This window comes from Neophocaena asiaeorientalis, unplaced genomic scaffold, assembly GCF_003031525.2.
Source record: "Neophocaena asiaeorientalis asiaeorientalis breed wild unplaced genomic scaffold, Neophocaena_asiaeorientalis_V1.1 scaffold629, whole genome shotgun sequence".
In the NCBI taxonomy this organism is placed as follows: domain Eukaryota; kingdom Metazoa; phylum Chordata; class Mammalia; order Artiodactyla; family Phocoenidae; genus Neophocaena; species Neophocaena asiaeorientalis.
Genome location: NW_020175468.1, coordinates 3313285 through 3325056, shown reverse-complemented (window position 1 = coordinate 3325056; position 11772 = coordinate 3313285). Strand labels below are relative to the sequence as shown.

The 11772-nt window shown below is 54.9% G+C and overlaps 1 protein-coding gene across 1 annotated transcript in view; it reads left to right on the top strand.

Annotated features, from left to right (window-relative positions):
* The window catches only part of BICRA (BRD4 interacting chromatin remodeling complex associated protein), a gene marked incomplete at its 5' end in the record, with an annotated part of 20151 nt that overhangs the window by 2486 nt on the left and 5893 nt on the right, over positions 1-11772 (top strand). Inside the window, 4 exons of the mRNA XM_024768244.1 lie at positions 2247-4211; positions 4766-4942; positions 11390-11452; positions 11662-11743. Coding sequence (XP_024624012.1) covers positions 2247-4211; positions 4766-4942; positions 11390-11452; positions 11662-11743 — 2287 coding nt within the window. The remainder of the gene's footprint in view (positions 1-2246; positions 4212-4765; positions 4943-11389; positions 11453-11661; positions 11744-11772) is intronic.

The following is an 11772-nucleotide window of genomic DNA, read 5'->3' as shown; positions in this document are numbered from 1 at the left end:
GGGTCTGTGACCCGGGGGAAGGGGATCGACTGTCGTGGATCTCAGTCTCCACCTGGAAGATGAAGGCTGGGGTGATGAGCGAAGCCCCGAGCGGGGAACACAGTGGACTTTATTGAGCACCTACTGTGCGACGGGCCCACTACTCAGTGCCAGCCGTCCCTCCCTCTTCTTCCTCTTCTGTGGCCTCTCCCCTCCCCTTCCTTTTTCCTCCTCCCCCCTCTTCTCTCTCCCTCCTCCCTCTTCATCAACATAACTATCAGTTACCGAATACCTATCATATACCAGGCCCTTTACAGGAATTTTCATTTAGTCCTCACAACAACCACAGTAACTCCAAATAATTTATCCGGCGTAATATAAATGACTAAATCCAGAACCCAACAAATAAACCTCATGTTCATGTTATTACATTTACATGTTATTTACATTACATTACAGTAACAATATGCATTATTCGTACCCGTGCCATCCTCTTTTAATACCCATAACGTCCCTGGTCAGGTTCTCAGTACCTCCTGTATGTGACGTCAGTGAATGTCACGACTGTCCTAGGAGGCGGGTTTGGTTATGGCCATTTAGCTGTTAGGAACTCAGAACTGCCTGGTCCTTGGTTGGGGGCTGAGCCGGAGCCCCATCCTGCCAGGCACTGCCCTCCACTCAGCAGCAGGGTGACCCCTTTCCCCGGTCTGGGAGGCAAGGAGGGAGCAGTGCCCACCTCACTGGGCTGTTATTAACACCAACATGGACAGTAATAATGACAGTAAAAACGCTAGATGTTTCCCGCGTGCCAGCCAAGAGCCAGGTACTGCTCTGAGTCCTCCACTTGGATTAACTCAGAATCTTTCAAACTACAGGTGGTGGTGGTCTTTATTTTTAATTTTGTTAATTTTATTAATTTATTTTTGGCTGCGTTGGATCTTCATTGCTGTGCGTGGGCTTTCTCTAGTTGCGGCGAGCGGGGGCTAATCTTCGTTGCTGTGTGCGGGCTTCTCATTGCAGTGGCTTCTCTTGTTGCAGAGCATGGGCTCTAGGCGTGCGGGCTTCAGTAATTGTGGCTTGCGGGGTCTAGAGCGCAGGCTCACTAGTGGCGCATGGGCTTAGTTGCTCCACGACATGTGGGATCTTCCCAGACCAGGGCTCGAACCCGTGTCCCCTGCATTGGCAGGCGGATTCTTAACCACTGCGCCACCAGGGAAGCCCCCGAACTACAGGTTTTGATCCATTACCTGGTCAAGTATCAGTGGGTTTTCCATGCCGTTGGCATGATTATTACTTGTGGAATATTTGCTCAAAAATGCATGCATGTATTGATTACACACTCGTGTCCTGGATTGCCATCCCAGAAAGCATTTAAGAAACATCAGGTTCGGGACCTCCTTGGTGGCGCAGTGGTTGGGAGTCTGCCTGCCGATGCAGGGGACACAGGTTCGGGCCCTGGTCTGGGAAGATCCCACGTGCCACGGAGCGGCTGGGCCCGTACACCACAACTGCTGAGCCTGTGTGCCACAGCTGCTGGAGCCCGCCCATCTAGATCCTGCGCTCCGCATGGGGAGAAGCCACTGCAATGAGAAGCCCGCGCACTGCAACGAAAACCCAACGCAGCAAGCAATCAAGCAATCAGTCAGTCAGTCAGGCTCACATCGCGCTGGGCACCAAGTGAGGCTCCCGTCCGGTAGCTGCTGCCGCTGCTGCCTTTAACAGGACCGCACGATCTTTTATCTGAAACCTTTGGGGCCAGGCTTGTTTTGGAATTCAGGGTTTTTCAGATACTGGAAAGGTGGTGCAGAATATGTGTGTGCTGCATGTAACATAACACACTGGCTTTTCTGTGGTCAGACTTAAGGCGAGTCACGTTACGTGGATGAATTATGCCTTTCCCTCAGAGCATCACCTGAGTTCCGTTCAGGATTTACAGCCTACAGTTAGCAAAACATTTGCGGTTTTCAGAGCCTTTCGGGTTTTGGAATTGCAGATGAGTATTACGGGCCTGTATGGCTGTTTAGAAAATGGTTTTTACTACATTCTGCTGACGTGCGCAGATGGGGAAACAGGCTGGATTAAGCAAGCACCAGGTTGCCCAGCCCAGCCCTGGCAAAGCTGGCATTTGAACCCGGGTCCAGCCACTTCTGGGTGGAAGGTTCTTCCTATCCCTGCCGCCCTGACTCCGAGTGCCCTTTGCTTCCGCGGTGCCGAGCCCGGCCCCTTGCTAACCTCGGCTCTCTCCTTCACACCTTACCTGCCTCCAGCTCCACGTGCAAGAAGCTTCTGGCAACCACTTGAACCCAGAGCCCAGCCAGCCGGCCCCGAGCGTGGACCTCGACTTCCTGGAAGATGATATCCTGGGCTCACCGGCGGCGGGGGGCGGGGGCGGCGGGGGCGCCGACCAGCCCTGTGACATCCTCCAGCAGAGCCTCCAGGAGGCCAACATCACCGAGCAGACACTCGAAGCCGAGGCCGAGCTGGACCTGGGCCCCTTCCAGCTGCCCACGCTGCAGCCTGCGGATAGCGGGGCTGGCCCAGCGGGGACCGGAGGGGCTGCCGCCGTGGCCACGGGGCCCCAGGCCCTCTTCCCGGGTGGGGCTGACCTGCTGGGGCTGCAGGCCCCGCCCACCGTGCTGACCCACCAGGCCCTGGTGCCGCCCCAGGACGTGGTCAGCAAAGCCCTCAGTGTCCAGCCCTTCCTGCAGCCCGTGGGCCTGGGCAACGTGACCCTGCAGCCCATCCCAGGCCTTCAGGGCCTGCCCAACGGCAGCCCCGGGGGCGCCGCGGCGGCTACTCTCGGCCTGGCTCCCATCCAGGTGGTGGGCCAGCCCGTCATGGCACTCAACCCGCCCACCTCCCAGCTCCTGGCCAAGCAGGTGCCCGTCAGCGGTTATCTGGCCTCGGCAGCTGGCCCTTCAGAGCCAGTGACCCTGGCGTCGGCCGGCGTCTCGCCGCAGGGGGCTGGCCTGGTCATCCAGAAGAACCTCCCTGCCGCCGTGGCCACCACGCTCAATGGGAACTCGGTGTTCGGAGGGGCGGGAGCCGCCACGGCCGCGGCCAGCGGGGCGCCCTCGGGACAGCCGCTGGCGGTGGCCCCGGGCCTCGGCACGTCGCCACTGGTTCCGGCGCCCAACGTGATCCTGCACCGCACGCCCACACCCATCCAGCCCAAGCCTGCCGGCGTGCTGCCCCCCAAGCTCTACCAGCTGACACCCAAGCCGTTCGCCCCCGCGGGCGCCACGCTCACCATCCAGGGCGAGGCAGGGGGCCTCCCACAGCAGCCCAAGGCCCCCCAGAATCTGACTTTCATGGCGGCGGGCAAGGCCGGCCAGAACGTGGTGCTGTCGGGCTTCCCGGCGCCCGCCCTGCAGGCGAACGTCTTCAAGCAGCCTCCCGCCACCACCACGGGCGGGGCCCCGCCGCAACCCCCCGGGGCCCTGAGCAAGCCCATGAGCGTGCACCTCCTGAATCAAGGCAGCAGCATCGTCATCCCCGCCCAGCACATGCTGCCGGGCCAGAACCAGTTCTTGCTGCCCGGCACGTCCGCAGTCCAGCTCCCCCAGCCGCTCTCGGCCCTGCCGGCCAACGTGGGCGGGCAGATCCTGGCGGCCGCAGCCCCCCACGCGGGCGGACAGCTCATCGCCAACCCCATCCTCACCAACCAGAACCTGGCGGGCCCGCTGAGCCTGGGCCCTGTGCTGGCCCCCCACTCCGGGGCCCACAGCGCAGCCCACATCCTCTCGGCGGCCCCCATCCAGGTGGGCCAGCCAGCGCTCTTCCAGATGCCCGTGTCGCTGGCCGCGGGCAGCCTGCCCACACAGAGCCAGCCGGCACCCACCGGCCCCGCCGCCACTACCGTCCTCCAGGGGGTCACTCTGCCCCCCAGCGCCGTGGCTATGCTCAACGCCCCCGACGGTCTGGTGCAGCCCGCCACCCCTGCCGCCGCCGCCGCTGGGGAGGCTGCGCCTGTCCTCGCAGTGCAGACGGCGCCCCAGGCGTCCCCCGCGGTCAGCACGCCGCTGCCTCTGGGCCTTCAGCAGCCACAGGCACAGCAACAGCAGCAGCCCGCACAGGGCCCCGCCCCGCAGGCCGCCCCGGCTCAGGCCTCCACCCCCCAGCCCAGCCCAGGCCTGGCGTCCAGCCCGGAGAAGATTGTCCTGGGGCAGCCGCCCTCTGCCGCCGCCACGGCCATCCTCACTCAGGACTCCCTGCAGATGTTCCTGCCCCAGGTAACCAGGGCTGCCGGGCAGGGGAGGGGACGGCAAAGGCAGGGGCGGGGGGTCTGCGTGGAGAGGGGCCAAGAGCTGGAACCGGGTGTGGTTGAAGCAGCGGGTGGGAGGGTCCTGTGGGTTAGGGAGAGCGTCTCAGACATGGCCCCCCTGCTCCAGGTCCCCAAGGAGGAGGCCTGAGGGTGACAGGGCCAACTGACTGACACAGAGACAGACAGACAAGGAGAGTGACTGGCTGACAGACTGCCCACTTGCTGGAGGGTTGGAGAGGGGTCACACAGAGAGAGTGGCTGAGACATGGACGGACAGATGGGGCAGGAGAGATGCACATTGGGGTGGAGCTGGAAGACGACTCACGGGACTGAGGGTTCAGAGCTGCCCCGGGTTGTGGCCTCCTGGACCCTGGGGCTCCCTCCCAGCCCCCGGCCTTGGTGCCCCCCAGCCGGTTCGCACCACCCGCTTCTCTGGTGCATCAGTGGGGGCCGGGTGTCAGGGTGGGGAGGCCGCGGGTCCGTGGGGATGGCCTCTGACCCTGTGCGGGCTGCCTGTTTCAGGAGAGGAGCCAGCAGCCCCTCTCCACAGAGGGCCCCCACCTCTCCGTGCCCGCCTCGGTCATAGTCAGCGCCCCGCCTCCCGCCCAAGACCCAGCCCTGACCACCCCCGTCACCAAAGGAGCTGGCCTTGGCCCTCAGGCCCCCGACAGCCAGGCCTCCCCGGCGCCGGCCCCCCAGGTAGACGAACCCCAGCAGCCTCTGTCCCAGCGCAGACCAGCCCTGCCCCTCGCCCCCCTTCCCCGTTCCCTCCGCTCGCTCCCTGGCTGCCCTGCCTGCCTCTCTATCTCGCTGGCTTGGGAAACGGTGCTCTCCTTGGCTCCCCAGATGTTTCCTGAGGGTGAGGGTCTCCGGACAGTCATGGATGCTTGAGCCCACACTCTAGTCAGGGACGCAAGATCCACACAGCAGGAAATGGATTAGGTCCTCGAATGATCATTTTCCTATCTGGGTAACTAATATTCAGGTAGCTCACATTTTAAGGAAGATACCAAGAGGTCTAGATCAAAGCCCCCTCTCCTGCTTTCCCTCCCAAGGCAGTTTCTTGCACTCCTTTCCCACGCGTAGACGAGCAAAATGACAACTGGATTCCTTCCCTTCCATTTTTACCAAAGTGATAGTGTACTCTGCATGCATTCTGCACCTTTTATTATTTAAAAGTTCATCTTGGAGACTGTACTTCATTCTTGCACAGTGTTCCGTTGTGTGGAGGTACTATTATTTATTTAATCAGTTGTTGTTGGGAATTTAGATCACTTTTGGTCTTTAGCTGTGGTTGAGCGAGGTTGCAAAGAAGAACTCTACATATGTCTCTTTGTAGGATAAGTTCTTGAAAAGGAAATTGCTAGGTCTAAGAGCAAATGTATTTGTAGTTTTGACAGATATTGCCAGATTGCTCTGGAGTGTAAATTGGTTTAACAGATTATCAGCAATATATGATCTGTGCCTTTTTGCCCCCACCCTCAGCAATATTGAACTTGGCCGATCAGATAGGTGAAAATAGTATCTTGTTTTGTTTTAATACGCATTTTGTTTTACGGTAAATGAGGCGGGGCAGGTTTTTATAGATTTAGAGCTATTTGTGTTTTCCTTTCTACGGAATTGTCTGTTCATATCCTTGGCCGTTTTCAAATTTGGGGTAACGGTCATTTTCTTGTTGATTTGTAGAAACTCTTTACATATTAGAGAAATTAGCCGTTGTCTCATATAAGTCATTAGCACATCAGCATTTGAGAGGATGGATGTTGTACTCCTTTGAAAAGGACCAGTGGATAGGTGGATTAGGGTAGGCAGGAAGAGGAGGGAATAACATAAGCGAGGTCCAGGAAGGCAGAAATCAGCTGGGCCTTGGCCTTAAACAGCCATGATTTCATTCTCAGGCTCTGCTACTCACCATGTGACTTGAAGCAACTAGTTTCTTCATTCCATCAACAGTTGTTTAGGGAAAGGGGTGCACTACGTATGTGTCAGGCCTTGTGCTAACCCTGGGCGAGTCCCTGTAACTGCCGAGCCTTGATTTCCTCATCTGGAAAATGGGAATAATAGTTTCTTTATAGGTCTGTTAGGACAAATAAACCAGTTAATATGTGCTTTGCACAGGGTAAGCACTCCATAAATATTTGCTATTATTATTATTATCTTAGCTATTGTGTTTATGGGTCAGTCCAGAGGGACACGGGGCCAGGATGTCCTCAGGTCATCTCTACCCAGAGAGGAAAACCAGGCAGGAGTAGGGGAGGGGCGAGGGGCCGCCTGGCCCATGAGAGACTCAGGTTGGAAGCATCGTCTCTAGAGTGGTCGGACCGGGCCTGGGTCCCTGGGGCCAAGGGCAGTCCCCTCTCCGAGCCTCACGAGCTCCCGTCCTCAGCTGGAACGTGGGGCCGGTAGGAGCCCTTTTTCTGGGTGCTGTGGTTGAGAGCCAGGCCAGGGCGCACGTGTACTCTGCCACTTTAATGTTGCACACACCCTGCGGGTACTTGTCTAGACTCGCTCCTTGGGTGGCCAACCAACCCAGTTTACCCAGTACCGAGGAGGATCTCGGGAGACGGGACTTGCAGTTTTAAAACTGAGACGGTCCCAGACAGACCAGGACAAGTTGGTCACCTTCCTGACTCCTCCCGGCCCTCCCTTGCCACCTTCCCTGCTTTGCATTTCTCCGTAGCACTGACCACCCTCTGACCAGGCTGCCTGTTTTCCCTGTTAACTGTCTTCACTATAACGTAAATGCCTCTCCGAAACGTATATGCTTCGCTATAACATAAAGTCCACGAGGCAGAGAGCTGTGTGCGTTCAGGCCCTGCTGTCTCCCCAGCGCCAACAGTGCCTGGCCTACAGCAGATGCTTGGTGAGCATTTGTAGAATAAATGAATGGAGGAAGGAACCCAGCCACACATACGAGCACCCACCCGGCGCCGAGCAGCCCACCGCGAGAGCAAAGGGAGAGCCGTTACCGATGGGCACTAGGTGTGCCTTGAAAACCACTGTCCCGGAGAATTGTTGTTAGGGGAAGTTAGGAACAGGGACAAACCCTATTTATGGGCGCTGAAATTTGAATCCCCTGTCAGTGTCCCAAGTCAGAAAATATTCTTCTTCTTTTGACTTCTTTTCAACCGTTTAAAAATGTATAAAAACTATTCTTAGCTTGCGGGCCATACAAAATGGTCAGCTAAGCGGGTGGCAGGCCAGATTTGGCCTCTGGGCCATAGTCTGCCAACCCTTTTGATGTCTTTATTTCATTACGTAGACACTCAGGACTTCATTTATTCAGTCCCCTATTCATGAATACTTAAGGTGGTTTCCCGTGGAATTGGTAACAAACCACACTCCCCTACATATTCTTGTATCAGGCTTTGCACGTGCATGAGAATACCCGTAGGGGTAAATTTCTAGAAGTAGAATTGCTGGACCAGAGGGTATACAGTCGGCCCTCCATACCCACAGGTTCTGCATCCCCGGATTCTGCCAACTGCGGATCAGAAATACTCGGGGAAAAATATTCCAGAAAAAGCAACATTGAATTTGCTGCGCTCAGACAGCTATTTACATAGCATTTACATTATATTAGATATTATAAGCAATCTAGAGATGATTTAAAATATACGAGAGGATGTGCATAGGTTATATGCACACACTGTGCCATTTATATAAGGGACTCGAGCATCCTTGGATTTTGGTATCCGAGGGAGTCCTGGAATCAGTCCCCGTGGATACAGAGGATTGACTGTAAGTGCTTCCCAAGCATGTTATGGACCAAACCGGTTGCTCCTCTGTGAGGTCTGTGCCGGTGAAGGCCTTCTCCCACAGCTTCCTCAACCCCAGATCAGCAGCCGACTCACTGCTGGCCAGGGAGGAAAATGCACTCCTCCTCCTTCGCTTCTCTCTCATTCTCTGCGTCAATCGAGCATCTTCCCATCTCCTCACGGGCAGTTGGAATCTCTCAGTAAACAGTCCACTCATGTGGGAGCTTAAAAAAAAAGTGATTATAAAAATAATTTCATGCTTCTTTAGAGAATTTAGAAAATACAGAAAAGAAACAAGAAGAAAAACAAATCACCCGTAATACCAGCATGCAGAAGCCACTGGTAACATTTTTGGTATGACGTTTCCTTTCAGCCTTGCATTTTTTCCTTCCCATCCATTTAAAACATTTGTGCTTTTGACATTAGGTATTATAGTCACATGGTTCGATCATGAAAAAGCATTTTTAAAGTACGGGGAAAAGCATCCCACCCCATGCCTGCATTCCCAGCCCCTGGCCCTTCCCCACAGCCTCAGCACTTTTTGTATCTCCTTCCAGCTCTGTGTATATACAGCCTCGTACAAATACGGGTTTACATTTCTCTCTCTCCAGCAGGTAGCACGTTATCCACTTACTTGGGCAGCACATGGGGAGTTTCCTTGGTCCTTTGTTACAGCGGAGAAGTATTCCTCTGTACAGATAGGGATGGATGAGCATTCATCCCCGGAAGTGCTGTCCTGATGCACGATAGACCACGTCCAGGCTTTGGTCCTCCACACAGAGCTGCAGTAAACAACTCATCCACCTGTCATTTCCCACATGTGCAGGCGTATCTCTCTGGTCACTTCCTGGAAGCCTGTTTGCTGGTTCAAAGCACAGGTGCACTTAGAATTTGCACAGCTGCTGCTGAATTGCATTCCTCTGAGGCTGTAGCAAATGGTGCCAGTTTAGACCCCCAAAGGCAATGCACGAGTGTCTTTATGAGACATACGGCTTATTCCTAATGCGATGCCTGAACATGGTTCCATAGGGTGTTTTGATGTGCGTCTCTCTTATTACAAGTGAGGTTGAACATCTCTTGATATATTTCAGCCTTTTGTGTTTCTTTTTCTGCACACTGTCTGATCATCTCCTTTTTTCTCACTGCTTGTTATTGTTTGTGATTTCTAGAGGCTCTTTGTATATGAGGGAGATGAGCTTTGTCTAGGCTGTGAGTTGCAACTGTTTCCCCCAGTATGTCATTTGGTTTTTGACTTGGTTTGGGGGGAGTGTGTGAGTATTTATCTCTGTATTTTTAATGAGGATGAGATTCTTTTCTTAATTTTTAAACTTTTTTGGTTACTTTTTAGCTTTTCTCTTCTTTCTTTCTTTTTTTCTTTTTTTTTGGCTGCACCATGCAGCTTGTGGGATCTTAGTTTGCTGACCAGGGATTGAACCCGTGCCCTTGGCAGTGAAAGCACGGAGTCTTAACCACTGGACCTCCAGGGAATTCACCAAACTTTTCATTTTAAAATCATTTCAAACATACAGCAAATGTATAAGACTAGTACATGGGAATAATACTCACGAGAGTTCTTTACTCTCTGACCAGATGTATTGGTTGTCTATCGCTGTGTAACAAATCGCCAACCCCCCCCAAATGTAGCAGCTTGAAACAACAGACATTAACTTATCTCACATGGTTTCTAAGGATCAGGAATCGCAAGCAGATTAACTGGATGGTTCTGGCTCGTGATCTCTTAGGAGATTATAGTCAAGATATCAACCAGGACTGCAGTGATATGACGGCTTGACCCGGCTGGAGAATCTGCTTCCAAGATGGTGCACTCGTGCAACTGCTGGCAGGAGGGAGGGCCTGTGTAGAGACGAACTGAGGCTGAGGCCTCTCCGAAGGGCAGCTCGTAACATGCTCTACAGTTGGCTTCTCCCAAGTGCCTGATCCAACAGAAAGAGAGCACCCAGGATAGCAGCCACAGTCTTTTTTATAGTATAACCTAATCTGGGAAGTGACGTGTGGTCACTTCTCCTGAGTTCTCTTGGCCGCTTTCGACCAGAGACCAACCCTGATACCATGTGGGAGACTGGATACGAGGAGGCGGGGGTCGCCGGGGGCCGCCTCAGAAGCCGGCTGCCCCGCCACGTTTACCCACTGTAAATATCTGGCTGCATTCGCTTTAGCTGTAGCCCTCTCAGCATGTATACTTTTCTTTCTTTTCCCTGACTCATTTGAGAGCAAATTGCAGACATCGTGCTTCTTTACCCCTTAATATCTTAGCATAGTGTTTCCAGCCCTGGAGAATAAGAGCGTTCTCTTATTGGATCACAGCAGAGTTACCAGATTCCGCAGATCTGGCCGTGAGACAGTACAGTTAGCAAATCCACTGTCCGTAATGCAGTCTAGCCAGTTGTCCGGTGATCGCGTCATGGATCATTCTCCTTGTCTCACTTAGCATCTGGCACGGCTGTGTTGCCACTTCACCAAGCCCTCGGAAGCCTGTGCTTGGGGGGGTGGGGGGAAGTGTCGAGTGGGCCGGCTCCCTTCACCCTTACTCACTTTAGCTACTCACCTGCTGCCGCCATTGGGTTTCTTCTCCTATTTTCTCTATTGTAAATAGTCCCACAGTGGCCAGCCCTGTGAACATTCGCCTGAATGCCCCTTATCACAGATTCCTGGAGGGGGGATTACCAGGTCAACTCGAGGGTCTTTCAAAACCACCAGATCAAACCGCCTTCCAGAGGGTTGTCCAGGTGACAATCTCACCAGCCCCTTGAGAGCCAAGGTCCAAGCTTCTGATACCTCCTTAGAGGTGGCAAGCCTTTGGGGACATAGAGAGTGGTGGATAGGTTAGTTGGTTTTTTAACTTTGAAGTTATTCAGGGCCAAGCTTGGAGGCTTAAAAAGCAAGCCGTAACTCCGGAATTGTCATTTGGCCCACTTTGGAGGCTTGAAGCAAAGAGCCCGAGCTTTGGAGCGTGGCAGCCATGGGTGGCCTCGGGCAAGTCCCCTGAGCCCTCTGAGCATGAGTCCTCCTTGCTCAGCTTGGAAGTCACTCACTGGGTGGTGTAGATAAGCCAGGGAGATGATGAGCACCTGTCCAAGGCTCGACCAGTACTTTTGGCTCCCTGGCCTCAATTTCTCATCTGTGAAATGGGTCCAATGTCATCACAGCTCTCGGGACCGTGGAGAGACCACACGAGTGGGTACAAGTTCCCAGCCGTACGCGCTGGATCAGTGTGCACCGTCACTGGGGTACGGTGAGCAGAAAGGCGCCACCAGCACGGTGTTGTGGTGCTTCAACAGTAGCTGCCGAGGCTATGGTTCTTGGGGAGGTGACCTCTGAGGGAAAAGAGTGCAGAGGGCTAAGGCGCTCCGGCTGAGGTGTGTTGTAGGCGAGGTCGCTGTACGTGTTACAGAACGAGTGCCCGGATCGCGTGTGCAAGTCTGACACACGAGTGTGCACACGCGCGCGCACACACATGCACGCCCATACCTGCAGGCTCACGTGGCTCCCAGGTAGGCATGCAGCCACGGCCACACAGGCACACGGAGGCAGCGGCCACGGACACTTAGAAGGGGACCCGTAACTCACGGGCTGGTGTCCAGAGGGGCTGACCCTGACCCTCAGTTTCAGTCCTTACCCCTGCCTCCCTGGATCCCCTAGTCCCCAGCCGCGCGCTCCTCGGCCATCAGCCCCCCGCCCCAGTACGCAGCCACAGTGTCTGCGCTGCTGTCTGTTTTCCTGGGTTAGCTGGCCGGTCGGGCCGGGGCCGGC